This window comes from Trichechus manatus, unplaced genomic scaffold (assembly GCF_000243295.1).
Source record: "Trichechus manatus latirostris isolate Lorelei unplaced genomic scaffold, TriManLat1.0 scaffold00024, whole genome shotgun sequence".
Lineage (NCBI taxonomy): Eukaryota > Metazoa > Chordata > Mammalia > Sirenia > Trichechidae > Trichechus > Trichechus manatus.
The window spans coordinates 19,612,775-19,628,171 of record NW_004443960.1 but is presented as its reverse complement, the minus strand read 5'-3'; the positions used below and the strand labels follow the sequence as shown (position 1 = coordinate 19,628,171).

At 36.2% G+C, this 15,397-nt stretch overlaps 1 protein-coding gene across 1 annotated transcript in view; it reads right to left on the bottom strand.

Annotated features, from left to right (window-relative positions):
- The window catches only part of LOC101344529 (ATP-binding cassette sub-family A member 3-like), a 233,463-nt gene that overhangs the window by 79,656 nt on the left and 138,410 nt on the right, over window positions 1-15,397 (bottom strand). The window contains exons 15-17 of the mRNA XM_004373452.2: window positions 13,193-13,343; window positions 5,704-5,802; window positions 1,422-1,593 (exon numbers count right to left, since the gene is read on the bottom strand). Of these exons, the coding sequence (XP_004373509.1) occupies window positions 1,422-1,593; window positions 5,704-5,802; window positions 13,193-13,343 (422 nt within the window). The remainder of the gene's footprint in view (window positions 1-1,421; window positions 1,594-5,703; window positions 5,803-13,192; window positions 13,344-15,397) is intronic.

Here is a 15,397-nt window from a genome sequence, read left to right as displayed (position 1 = left end):
ACCTGGGAATGTGTTAATTTTGCCCTCATTTTTGAAGGACAGTTTTGCCAAAAATATAGCACTCTTTTCTTTCAGCGCTTTAAATATGTCATTTCATTGCCTTCTGGCCTCCAATGTTTTTGAGGAGAAACCGGTACTCAGTCTTACTGGGATCTTTTGTAGGTAACAGTTCGTTTCTGCCTTGCTGCTTTCAGGATTATCTCCTAGTTTTTGAGATCTTGAGTATAATGTTTCTTAGTGTGGATCTACTTGGGTTTATCCTACTTGGAGTTCATTGAGCATCTTGGATGTCCTTCATCAGATTTGGAAAGTTTTATGCCATTATTTCTTCAAATATTCTTTCTGCCTTTTTCTAGCTCTCTTCATCTTCTGGGATCCCCATGATGTTTATATTGGTTCCCCTGATACTGTCCCATATTTCCATTAAATTCTGCTCAGCAGTCTTGAACCATCTCTTGTTGCTCTTCAGCTTCCACTATTTTGACTATCTTATGCTCTAGTTCATTGATTTGTTCTTCTGCCTGATCAAATCTGTTATTAAATCCTTCCAATGAGTTTCTCATTTCATTTATTCTCTCTTTAAGTTCCAGTATTTCTGTTTGTTTCTTTTTAGTAGTATCGATTTCTTTTATTTAAATTCTCATTTTATTCAGGCATCCTTTTCCTGAGTTCCTTTAATTCTTTGTCTGTGTTTTTCTTTATTCTCTGAGCTTGTTGAATATTGGTGTATTATATTCTTCCAAAATGTACATTATTTCGGCTTCCATGGATATGATTTCTCTTCCTCCATCTTGTCCATTTGGATGAGCAACTGTTTCCATTGTGTGTGTCTTATAATTTTTTGTTGAAACCGAGACATTAGAAATTTACAAGACGTTAGCTTTCCCAATTTTCTCCAGTATTTGGTGTTTTGGACCATACTATTGTGTGCAAGAAACCCTTAGGTGGGCAGAGCCTTCAGACTTTATTTATAGTTTCCCTGCCCTCACTGTGATATCTTCTCTTTCTTGGAAGGGTCCCAATGTCTAGACCAATGTTTCAGTATCTCCTTTGAAGGTTTAATACACATATTCTGGGTTCATAGTGAGAAACTGTTCAAAATCTGATCAACCAATATGTTCTGAATAAAATAGTCATAACTCTTAGGTGCTGTCGCAGAACAGAGAAAAAATTTAGAATGAGAACTTTTCAAAGTGATCCTGAGAAATAACAATGTTGAGAGTAGTGACTGTCATCTTTATCTAGAACTCATCTCTTCTACATCAGAAAATTAATGAGGTTACAGTTCAGACTGTTCCATATATGGCTGTGTCTTCTATGACTAAACTCCAAACATCTTTTAAGTTCAGATATTAAACAAAATGTACACCTTATACCAAAACTAAACATACTAGGTTTACATTATTAGTGAATATGCTCACCCCAGTATTGAATTTAATGGTAGCAAATTCATTCGGAGCAGCTGAAGTTGATCTCTTGTAATTACTGGGTACATCCACATTTTTGTCCTTGTCGTGTCTTTTGTTTTGGTCCTTCAAGGAAGGGGACTGGAGAGCTTGACCATCCATTTGGGAATCTGCCAGCTTATTGACCCTACACACAAACACACACATACACACATATAAACAAAAAAGAACAAAGTCATTTTATCCATAACCTCAATTTATTTCAGTTGGGAAATATTCAAACAAAGTCCCAAATTTGGAAGGCTCTTTGGCCTTTCAAACTGGTAAGCAGGAGTACTGCATAGAGGAAGCATAGTAGCTGTGATTACCAATAACCAGTCGGAGGACTGCTGCCAGTCAGTGGCAAGGTTTCTATCACTATATGGCAACATGAGAAAAACAATTATAATACATGTGTGGTTCACTAAGCTGAACTAATTCAAGTTAAAGGACTCAATTTTAATCCAAAATAATGTCTTTACTTTGGGAGTTAAAATGTTCTTCATCTTATGAAATGATGGGGACGCTGGATAGTAGCTGTTTTGTTTTTTTACTTTTTTAATGTTCTTATTTTTCTCACTACTGCATATGCCTGAAGCTGGGTCTTTGGGTATGGACACTTGAGAAGAATAAAGAGATATAAATAAATAATTATAACCTAAGGGGGAAATGCTAGTAGAACAACAGAAGAATAAAGAAATAATACTATATTGGGAAATAGGAAAGACTAATTCCATTTGAAATGGTAAAATACTTGGTGGAAAATACATGATATGAAAAGGTATACTTTTTTCTAAACCACAGATGTATCAAAATCTTTTCAATACCCTCCTGTCAGCACTTGTATGGAATACAAAATTAATGAACTCTGAACTATGATATTCACAAGTAATAAGTAGATCAATGACTTCTGTACGCCTCAAAAAAGGTATCAAATATTGATTTAAAAACCTGTTTTAAAATGTTCCTGCAGTATGTTTGTTGTTTGATACTAAGAGGATTAGAGACTATTGTGATTTTTAAAATATAGTCCGTAACTATTTTTCTCTATCATCTTTCTTAAGTTTTTATTCTTCATTGGTAATAAATTTTCACTAAAAGTATTACAAAATATAAATAAGTAAAAAGGAAAAACACTATTACCTAGTGTATGTATATATAAGTAAAAAGGAAAAACACTATTACCTAGTGTATGTATATATAAGTAAAAAGGAAAAACACTATTATCTAGTGTATGTATATGTAAGTAAAAACGAAAAACACTACTACCTAGTGTATGTATATATAAACAAAAAGAAAAAATACAGACGTGTGTGTGTGCGTATATATATACACAAACACAAGTGTGTGTGTGTGTGTGTGTGTGTGTATATACATATATATATATACGTATGTATATATGGAGCCCTGGTGGTGCAGTGGTTGAGCTTGGCTGCTGACCAAAAGGTCAGCAGTTTGAATCTACCAGTTGTTCCTATGAGTTGGAATCCACTCAGTGGGTATGGTGCATGTGTGTGTATGTATGTATATACGTGTATATGTATACATAGGTATATATATGTATGATATGTGGCATATATATAAACCAAACCCAAACTCGTTGCCATCAAGTCGATTCCGAGTCATAGCAAATAGAGTAGAACTGTCCCATAGGGTTTCCAAGGCTGTAAATCTTTATGGAAGCAGACTGCCACATCTTTCTCCCATGGAGCAGCTGGTGGATTCCAACCACCCACCTTCCAGTTAGCAGCCGAGCACTTAACCACCAGGCCACCAGGGCTCCTTTTTTACCTAGTTTTGGGTTAATCAAGTATTTTTATCCTTCAAATTGTCTCCTCTTACTAGCTTTTTAGTTATATATTTGTCATGGTTTGAATTATGTCCCCCCAAAAAATGTGTGTATCAGTTTGGCTAGGCCATGATTCCTGGTACTGTGTGATTTTCCTGTATGTTGTAAACCTGCCTCTATGATGTTAATGAGGGAGGATGGGTGGCAGTTGTGTTAGTAAGGCAGGACCTGATCTACAAGACTGGATTGAGTCCTGAGGCAATCTCTTGAGATATAAAAGACAGAAGTGAGCAGTGAGACAGGGGGACGTCATACCATCAAGAAAACAGTGCCGGGAGCAGAGCGCAACCTTTAGACTGGCGTCCCCGCGCCGAAAAGTTCCTAGTCTGGGGGAACACTGAAGAGAAGAAGGCCGACAGAGAGAAAAAGCCTTCCCCTGGAGCTGATGCCCTGAATTTGGACTTTCAGCCTACTTTGACTATGAGGAAATAAACTTCTCTTCATTAAAACCATCCACTTGTGGTATTTCTGTTATGGCAGCACTAGATAACTAAGACAATATTCAAGTGGTTACCCTAGAGATTAAAACATACATCCCCGACTTATTATTAACATAATAAGTTAGATTAATTGTTAAATTAATTAATATAAATTGTTTGCCCAGTTCTAAGATAATACAAAGACCTTAAGACACACTAAATCCATGTACCTTCCCCCATTTACCTTTTGCCTTGTTGTTGACTGAGACTTTAATTCTATATAATTTTAAGCTGCAAAACATAATTACTGCTTTGTACAGTCAATTTTCATTAGTATTTATCTATATAATTGCCCTTTCCAATAGTCATGTTTCTTTTTGGGATAATCTCCCATCAGCATGAAATATTTTTTTCAGTATTTCTTTCAGTCTTTCAAAGAAGTCTTGGTTTTGTTTTTCTTAAAATATCTTTATTTTAATTTTTGAAGGTATTTTCACTGCACACAAAATTCCATTAGGTTGAATCATATGAAATTGTTGTTATTTAACCAGCTTTGACCTAGAGAAACGGAAAAGTTCATATGGTTTCAACCTATAGGTTGTTCTTTTTTTCCAGCACTTTTGAGATGTGTCATCCATTTTTTATGGCTTCCACCATTTCTGCTGAAAAGTGAGCTGTAAGTCTTATTGTGGGTTCTTTGAAGTAAATGCATATTTTTCTATGGAAGCTTTTATGATTATCTCTTTGTCTTTTATTTTCAACAATTTAAACAAGGTGTGGCTTGGTTTGGCTTTTTTAAAATTTTTATGCTTGGGGTTTGCCTAGATATGCCTTTATTAGTACTTATTTCGTTTACAGTTTGCTGAAATTCTTGAACTTTTAGGGTGATTGATGTCTTTTATCAATTTTGGAAAATTACAAACTATTATTTCTTCAAATATTCATCCTCCCTAATTTCTTTCCTTTCCTTCTTGTATTCCAATTACATTTTACATTAAATATTTTTACCATGTTTCATTTATTTATTTATATCTTTTGCAGTAGTTTCCAAATGTTCTCCACACTTACGGTTTTCACCTGTAAATTACCAGTGGCAGGTAGAACCTCTGTTGTGAAGATAATGGCTTCAAACATCAGCTGTTATTTATTTTTGAGTGTCTATTATGTGACACTGTTTGAGGCCCTCAGTATAAGCAGTGAACAAAACAGGCATAATCCCTGCCATTATGGAGCTTGTTCTAGTTATGCTAAGTAATCTTCTCATTATAATTTAGGCCCCTGTGTAGCTTGCATAAAGAGGGGCAACAGAACATTTGATTGAATGGCTTTTTGGCCATTCTACTTCTTATTGTAAGTTAACTGGCCTTCTTATTTATACACATCAGTCTTTTATGAATTTTATTTGTGTGATGCGATTACCCCAGGTAATATTAAATCTCTGCCCTGAGAGAACGAAGTCTAGATCCAGGTCTGTCATAACCTTACCAAAAAAAGGCATTTTGTGAATACTTTTGACAGCTCACCAGCTGGTTTTTGCCTACTGTCACCCTGAACACCCTGGGCACTTTCATTTTGAACTTTTATACAGTGCAGGAAACAAACCATGTACAAATTACATAGACTATAGAAACATGGTAAGTTTAAAGTCATTCTTAGTGTTTAAAGTCATTCTTAGTACGGACTCCAAGTTAGAACTAGAACATTTCCTATGATGACATAGATGTTAATTTTCTTTAGTCTTGGTTAGCTCTAAACCCTCTATCACAAAAACACACATGCATCAAGCCTGAGCTCAAAATTCTTACACACTTCTCTGCTGAATATATGGAGATACAACAGCATAAAATATTAACATAACTAAAAACTTAATAATATTGTGATAACTCCAGTCACAAACAGAGTGGGTTTTGCTCCCAAAATGGTGTAGGATTTCAGAGATAGCAGTGTTTTTTTTTTGTTTTTTTTTTTCCCCGTGGTCATCATTACTCACTTAAGGAAAACTTCTTCCATGGTAGTGATTGAAGCACCATATCTGGCAATGCCCAGTTCTTCCTGTTTTTCTTCCAGATCATTACACAGAGCTACAAACCTAGAAGGAGAGGAAGAATAGGAAAAAGACAATTAGCAGTAGCATAAACGAATTTTCAGTATTGTTTTATTCCAAAATATTTCCTGTTAGCAGTGGGAAAAAAGTTTAGAAGATAGGTTTTCACTGCAATTCTTATTGTGAAACAAATGGAAAGAAGAGAGATTTACCCCAGCAAATTTTTCCCCAATGTAACTTGACCTTTGATATAAATTCTTTCGTTGTTCTAATAAAATTATTGTCTGTATATGTTAAGGACTACAATAGTTGATGAGTTAATTTATTCACATATGGTTCCTCCAACAAAAGGGAAAAGAATTCTCAAATTACAGAAGAAAGATACCACTCAATGACATAAAATGAAGTTAGTGAACAGAAGCTGGGCACTGACAGGTTTAATCCAATAGCAAGGGGAGTTGTATGTGAGTTTTGCTAATTGTGTTGTAGTTACATCAAGGGCTCCAAAGAATAGTTTTCCAGAAAGAATTAACAATATTTTAGGTTTAAAAGATCACCTTCTCAAAAAATCCACCTAGATCTTGAACAAATCTCCCATTCCAAATGAGGATCTATCAAACCTATGATTACCTTCAGAGATGGTGAACTCAAAACTCTCCATTTTCTAAATTTCCTTCATGTTTTAGGCTGAATTCCATTTCACCTAACCTTACCTAGTTTTAATTACTGGTTCTAATCTTACTCCCCAGTGAAATCTGACCCTCTTCCTATGACAATTCTTCACATATTTCAAGATCATTCTCCTGTTCCTTTTGAGTCTTCTCCGCAATAGGATCATTCCAGTGCATAGCTTTTCACTGATATTCAAAACCCCATATAATCTGGTAAGGATTACTGTGTATGTTTACGTGTTCACTGGTATGTAGTTTTCTTTTGTCATAATATGCTTGAGTGATTTTGGTATCAGGGTAATATACTGGCATTATAAAATGAGTTGAGAAATGTCCCCTTCTCTTAAATTTTCTAGAGAAGTTTTTAAAGAATTGGAATTATTTCTTCTTTATATGTCTGGGAGAATTCATCATTGAAGCCATCTAGTCCTCGAGTTTTCTTTATGTGAAGGTTTTTAAGTACAAATTCAATTTAATAAACAAAGGGCTTTTCAAGTTGTCAAAATTTTTCTAAGTCAGTTTTTTAAATATTTTATTTTTGGTGAAAATATACAGAGTAAAACATGCACTCATTCAACAATTTCTACATATATAATTCAGTGACATTGGTTATATCCTTTACTTTGTGTCAACAATCTCGTATTTTTACTCAAACTGTTTCACCATCTTTAACTTAGACTTACTGCTCTCCTAGTCTTCTCAACTATACTGTAGATTTACTGTTGTCAATTTGGTCTCATATATACAATCTTTTAAGAGAGCACAATTCTCAAAGGATACGTTCCTTACTATTGGAGCTAAACTATTACTTAGTCTAAAGATGATTTCAGGATATTAAAGGTTTAAAGAGTATGTCAGGGCAATAGTCATGTTTGGTAAAGTAAAACGTCAGTGTAGGAGAGAAAGGCCCTCAATGAGATGGACTGACAGTGGCTGCAATGCTGGGCTCCAGCATAGCAATGATTATGAGGATGGCACAGGACTCGGCAAAGTTTCACACTGCTGTACACAGGGTTCCTAAGAGTTGGAGCTGACTTGATGACCTATAACAACAAAAAATAACAGGGCAACAGTTTCATGGGTTCCTCCAGTCTTGGTGGGTCCAGTAAGTCTGGAATCTTTAACAATTTGAAGTTCCATCCACCCTTCTCCTTTTTGATCAGTATCCATCAAAACATCGTGGCCATGATCAAAATGTTCAGTAATGGTAGCTGGGCACCATCCAGTTCTGGTCTCAAGAGGAGGCAGTAGTTCGTGGATGCAATTAGTTCTGTACTCCATCTCCTTCTCTGATTCCTGGGTCTCCTTATTCTTCTGTTGCTTCTAGTGAACACAGACCAATGTTGTACCTTGGATGACCACTCACAAACTTTTAAGAGTCAAGGCACTACTCACTGAATTAAGTGGTAGAACATAAACTCTAAAAACAGTATTATGCCAATTGATTTTACTGTCCCTCAGAACTATGACCCTATACCTCTGAACCAAGAAAACTAATCCTGTGAGGTGTTTGGTCGCATCTAAGCAGTATCAGCGGCTGTAGTCTTCTCTTTTTAATGCAGTTGTTCTTGTAAGATTATATATAAAAGATTTGCCAATTTATTGTTCTTCTTGTGTATAGCTTAGTGATATCATTACATTAGTCATGTTGTATAATCTTTACCCCTAGCTGATACCACTTTTTCCATCACCATAAACAAAAAGTCACTATTGCCTAGAGAATGATTCTTCCTCCCAGCCCCCTGCTCCTGGTAACCACTAACAGTCACTGGTCTCTGTATGTTCACCTATAAACACTAGTCTCTATATGTTTACTCATAAAAGTGAGATCATACAGTATTTGTTTTTTGTGATTGACTGATTTCATTCAACATAATGTCCTCAAGGTTCATCCATGTTGCAGCATGTATCCGGACCTCATTTTTCTTGATGGTGGAGTAGTACTCCATTGTTTTTATGTATCACATTTTGTTTATCCACCTATCTGTTGATGGACACTTAGGTTGTTTCCAACTTTTTGCTACTGTCAATAATGCTGTAATAAACATGGGTGTACATATGTCTTGAGTCAGTTTTGTTAATTTGTGTCTTTCAATGATTTTTTTTTCCATTTCATCTAAATTGTCAGATTTGTTGGAATGTTGTTGTTGTTGTTGTTAGGTGCTATTGAGTCCATGCCGACTCATAGTGGCCCTGTGTACAACAGAACAAAACACTGTCTGGATCTGCACCATCTTGTCAATCATTGCTATGTTTGAGCCCTTTATGTTGACGTGTAATCCATACCGTAGACTTTGATCTTCATCAGTAAGTGCTTCAAGTCCCCTTCACTTTCAGGAAGCAAGGCTGTGCCATCTACATATTGCAGGTTGTTAATGAGTCTTCCACCAATCCTGATGCTGTGTTCTTCATATAATCCAGCTTCTCAGATTATTTGCTCAGCATACAGATTGAATAAGCATAGTGAAAGGATACAACCCTGAACCACACCTTTCCTGATTTTAAACCACACAGTATCCCCTTATTCTGTTTGAATGACTGCCTCTTGGACTATGTACAGATTCCACATGAGCACAACTAAGTTTTCTAGAATTCCCATTCTTTGCAATATTATCCATAATTTTTTATGATTCACACAGTTGAATGCCTTTGCATAGTCAATAAAACACAGGTAAATATCCTTCTGGTGTTCTCTGCTTTCAGCCAAGGTCCATGTGACATCAGCAATGATATCCCTTGTTCCGTGTCCTCTTCTGAATCCAGCTTGAATTTCTGGCAGTTCCCTGTGGAAGCAACAGTTTTTTGAACTATCTTAAGCAAAATTTTCCTTGTGTGTGGTATAATGATATTGTTTGATAATTTCTGCATTCTGTTGGATCATCTTTCTTTGGAATGGGCACAACTATGGATATCTTCCAGTCGGCTGGCCAGGTAGCTATCTTTCAAAACATCTTGGTATAGAGGAATGAGCACCTCCAACGTGCATCCATTTGTTGAAACATCTCAGTTGGTATTCCATCAATTCCTGGAGCCTTGCTTTTCACTAATGCCTTCAGTGCAGCTTGGGCTTCTTACTTCAATATCACTCATTCTTGATCATATACTACCTCCTGAAATGGCTGATTGTTGACCAATTCATTTGGGTATAGTGACTCTGTGTATTTCTTCTATCTTTTATTGATGCTTCCTGTGTCATTCAATATTTTGCCCTTAGAATCTTTCAAAATTGCAACTCCAGGCTTGAATTTTTTCTTCAGTTTTTTCAGCTTGAGAAATACTGAGCGTGTTCTTCCCTTTTGGTTTTCTACCTCCAGGTCTTTGGACACATCATTATAATACTTTGTCTTCTTGAGTCGCCCTTTGAAATCTTCTAATCAGTTCTTTTAATCATTTCTTCCATTCTCTTTAGCTACTCTATGTTCAAGAGCAAGTTTCAGAGTCTCTTCTGACATTCATTTTGGTCTTTTCTTTCTTTCCTGTCTTTTTAATTACCTTTTGCTTTCTTCATGTATGATGTCCTTGATGTCATCCCACAGCTTGTCTGGTCTTTGGTCATTAGTGTTCAATGTGTCAAATCTATTCTTGAGACGGTCTCCAAATTCAGGTGGGATATACTCAAGGTTGTACTCTGGCTCTTGTGGACTTGTTCTCTAAGTTTCTTCAGCTTCAAGTTGAACTTGTAGATGAGCAATTGATGGTCTGCTCTGCAGTCAGCCCCTGGCCTTGTTTTGACTAACGATATTGAACTTTTCCATCGTCTCTTTTCATAGATGTAGTCGATTTGATTCCTGTGTTTTCCTCCCAGTGAGGTCCACATGTATAATCGCCGTTTATGTTGTTGAAAAAAGGTATTTGCAATGAAGAAGTCATTGGTCTTGCAAAATTCCATCATGTGATCACTGGTATTGTTTCTATCACTAAAGCCATATTTTCCAACTACTGATCCTTCTTCGCTTCCAGCTTTCATATTCCAATCACCAGTAATTATCAATGCATCTTGACTGAATGTTTGATCAATTTCAGACTGCAGAAGTTGGTAAAAATCTTCCATTTCCTCATCTTTGGCATTAGTGGTTGGTGTGTAAATATGAATAATAGTCCTATTAACTGGCCTTCCTTGTAGGCGTATGGATATTATCCCATCACTGACAGCACTGTACTTTAGGACAGATCTTGAAATGTTCTTTTTGAAGATGAATGGAACACCATTCCTCTTTAATTTGTCATTCCGGGCAAAGCAGACCATAAGACTGTCTGATTCAAAATGGCCAATACCAGTCCATTTCAGCTCACTAATGCCTAGGATATCAACCTTTATGCATTCCATCTCATTTTTGACTACTTCCAATTTTCCTAGAATTATACTTTGTACATTTCACATTCTGATTATTAAAGGATGTTTGCAGCTGTTTGTTCTCATTTTGTTTCATGTCACATCAGCAAATGAAGGTCCCGAAAGCTTTACTCCATCCATGTCATTAAGGTAGACCCTACTTTGAGGAGGAAGCTCTTCCCCAGTCATATTTTGAGTGCCTTCCAACCTGAGGGGCTCATCTTCTGGCACCATATTAAACAATGTTCCACTGCTATTCATAAGGTTTTCACTGGCCATTTTTTTCAGAAGTAGAGTGCCAGGTCCTTCTTCCTAGTCTCTCTTAGTCTGGAAGCTCCACTGAAACCTGTCCACCATGGGTGATCCTGCTGGTATTTGAAATACTGGTGGCATAACTTCCAGCATCACAGCATACAAGTCACCACAGTACGACAAAGTGACAGACATGTGGTAGTTGTTGGCAAAGAGTTGTTTATAATATCCCCTTAATATCCTTTTAATATAATATTGTAACATGTGTAGGGACATCACCTCATTCCAAATATAGGAAGTTTCATGTCTTCTCTTTTTTTTTCTGATCAGTCTGACTAGAGTTTTATAGAATTTATTGGTTTTCTCAAAGAACTAGCTACAATCTTGTTTAAAAATCTCAAGTTCACTTTTGTTAGCCACATTCTATAGATTAGAATATAGATATATGAAGTTATAAGTATTGTTTCCAAGTCTTTTCCTCATTGTTTTCTCATGTAAATACACACAGGTAAAGCATTTAGAACCATGCCTGTCACAAAGTAAATGAACAATTAATCTTAGCTGACAAATTCTTGGAAATAACCAAGAACTTCTTGTCATTTTATTCTTTTCCTACTATACTAAACTGTTTTATGAATTTAATGGGTTATGGGCATTTTATTCTGGTTATTTTTCTTTCTTCCTTTCAATATATTAGTTTAAAATTATCCTGTTAAAGAAAACTTCATTGTGAACAAACACATTCTTCCTCAACTTTATGATTTATATTTTATGCTGTTCTATATCTACTGCCCATGGCCCAGAAATCCATATCTAATCTGTTGATATTAATCTGTGTGACTAGTTACTTATCTCTCAGCTTCTTCCTTTCTCTCTTCCATGTTCAACATATTACTAGGAAGACATGATGAAAACATCACCTGCTTTCCAATCTTTACATTTCTCATTTTAAACTTAATATTAATGACATAGTCATTATTCCTGGTCTCTTCTGATAATCTGTATACAAACTGTATACAAATAATAAGCATACATTTGTATACTTATAATATAGGATGAGCAGATGTTGTGATAAGTCTAAGTAGTTTTTCTGCCTACATGTTTCTTTCAGGAACACTCTGCACTTATAGATGGCCATGCTTTGATAAAGTACCAAACAAAGCTGTTGTCTTCTAACACTGTTAAATGAGTCTCCACATAATGAACGAATGTCCAGTTGTAGTTTCTTTTATATCCTTTACTCCTTGGTACCATGTTGTTTCACTCCCTCATTACTGGGGTCAAAGTTCTTCCCAGATGCTTTATAATGCTTTTCCCTGATTTTGCTTCTCAACGAAGTTCAGATGTATTCTCTGAATGAGCACAGTTTCCATGGAGACTTTCACCTTCTTTTTACTCCTCCTCTTGGACACTTACTTTCAGATCTCTTCACTTATTAGAATCTTGGATTGCCTGGCTCCTTGTGTGCTATTTCCTTCATTCTATGGAGGAGCTCTTTAACAGATAGAAATGTAGAGCAATGTCATACAAGACCTTCATCATTTTTTTGTGTACGGCAACCATTTTGCCTCCATGGGATATCTAGGTAGACTACCTCTGGCAAGAAGATGAAAATAGTACATTCCCTGGAGGTCACTGATGAGTATCTTAGTTTCCATTTCTCTTACCTGGCATGGGAATCTCAGGTAAAACTATCATTCCTGTAACACTCCTCTATAATTAACTGGTTAAATGTTGTGGTTAGATTCTGTTTTCTCTGTGTCCTTGTTACCCCTGCTCCAAGAGTTGCCATTTGAGCTACTTTTTAATTCAATCATCTTAATATTTCCCTGGATCCTACTCACCAGGTGTAATATTTGTAAACTACAAACATACTACCATTAGTTATCACTTAGAAACACCATGAAACTCTAACCACTAAGTGACAAACCTCCCAAAAAAGACAGAAATAAAAATGTCAAATAAGCCTTGAATAAATTTGAACTTAAGACACTATCTTCTGTTCAGAGAGAGAAAAATTCAACTGTGAACTACCCAACACTAGTTGGCAAATGATAGCTATAACATGAGCCCTGGCTTGTTAGAATAACACTAGTTATTAAGCCTATTAAACCCAGAAAATTAAAAATTATTTCTGGCCACCCAAAAACCACCCATCTAGAACTCTGTGGATCCATACCTTTGTGTATGCTCTTTGTGTAGAAAAAATGATAATGTAGTTACAGTATTGTTATCTAGACTGGCATCTGGAATATGAGAATCAATCAGTGCAGTGATTCCTTCAACATCACAATGAGGTTTCTTCTCCATGACTATGTGGTATCCAGCACCTGAGAGAAACCGTTAAAAGACCAAATGAAGCAATTTTGTACTTTTAAATCATCTTGTAGAATCGATTTGGTTCTCCATGGTTCAGGTTAGCTAGGTCCACAGGAAGAAGGCATTGCATGTCACAAGACATCTGCCTATGACTCTAAACAGGTTCATATCTAAAGGTTGCAAACGATGCTCAAAGAACCAAGAAACTGAATAAATAACAACTTGCTGCAATTTCAGTAATTTTCTAGTGAACACTAATGATCTAGTGTATATAACCAGATACAGCAAAAATATTAAGACAGGCCTTTGTTATCCGGCTAATTATCATTTTTCAAGTTGCAACCTTGATAACTATTCATTTAATAATTATTATCGATTGCCCACTGTTTGTCAGGCACTAATCTAGGCCCTTGGCATATATCAGGGAACAAAACAGATAAAAATCCCTGCCCTCATAAAGCTTACTTGCTAGTGAAAGAAAACAGGTAAAAATCAAGGAGAATAAGTTAAAATATACAGTGTATTAGAAAAATAGAGAAAGGAGATATAAAAAGTTGAGAAAAAATTGTCAAATTTTAGAGAGACTCCACGGAAAGCCTATCTGAGAAGATGATTCCTGACTAAAGACCTTAAAGAAGCGAAAGAATGATTATATGTAATTAGTGCTTTGCTCTGGAATTAGAGATAAACATTTTAAAATCTATACATTCCTAATTGTATTTGCATTTATCTTATTAAGATTTAAAAAGTGAATAACAGGTTTTAAGCAGAGAGCACTTGGTTAATAATTTTGTTAATTTATCTGCCTTATAGTAGGTAAGACATTATTATTCCATTTTACAGAAGAGGCAGCTGACATCCAGACAATGAAATTACTTATCCACTAGCTACTGGGACCAAAACTACTTTTGGTTTATTTACTGCCCTAAGTTTCTTTCCACTGCTGTAACACAAATACTACAAATGGGTGACTTTATTGTTTTTTTTTAATTCTACTTTAGATGAAGGTTTACAGAGCAAACTAGTTTCTCATTAAACAATTAATACACATATTGTTTTGTGACACTGGTTGCCAACCCCACGACTGTCAACAATACTCTCCCCTTCTCAACCTTGGGTTCCCCATTACCAGCTTTCCTGTCCCCTCCTGCCTTCTTGTCCTTGACCCCGGGCTGGTGTGCACATTTAGTCTTGCTTCATTTTATGGGCCTGTCTAATCTCTGGCTGAAGGGCTAACTTCAGGAGTGACTTCATTACTGAGCTGTAAGTGTGTCTGGGAGCCACACTCTTGGGGTTTTTCCAGTCTCTTAGATCAGTAAGACCGTGTTTTTTTTTTTTTTTTTTTAGAATTTTTTTCTATATTCTTCTCCAGCTCTGTCGGGAACCCTCTATTGTGATTCCTATAAGAGCAGTCAGTGGTGGCAGCTGGGCACCATCTAGCTGTGTTGGACTCAGTCTGGTAGAGGTGATTGTGGTAGTTGTGGTCCTTTAGTCCTTTGGGCTAATCTTTGCCTTGTGCCTTTGGTTTTCTTCTTTGTCCTTTGCTCCAGACAGGGTGAGACCAGTGGAGAATCTTAGATGGCCGCTCACAAGCTTTTACGACCCCAGATGCCACTCACAAAAGTAGAATGTAGAATATTTTCTTTATAAACTATGTTAGGCTAGATGTTCCCTGAGACCATGGTCCCCACAGCCCTCTGCCCAGTAATTTGGTCCTTCAAGTCTGGATGTGTCTATGGAGCTTCTATGACCTTACCTCCGACAAGCTGTGCTGGCTTCCCCAATATTGTGTACTGTCTTCACCAAAGTTACCACTTACATCTATTGTCTATTTAGTGTTTTTCCCTCCCACTCCTCCCCTCCCTCGTAACCATCAAATATTGTTTCTTTTTGTGTGTAAAACTTTTCATGAGTTTTTATAGTAGTGGTCTCATACAATATTTGCCCTTTTGTGATTGACTTATTTCACTCAGCATAATGCCCTCCAGATTCATCCATGTTATAAGATGCTTCACAGATTCATCATTGTTCTTTATTGTTGCGTAATACTCCATTGTGTGTATGC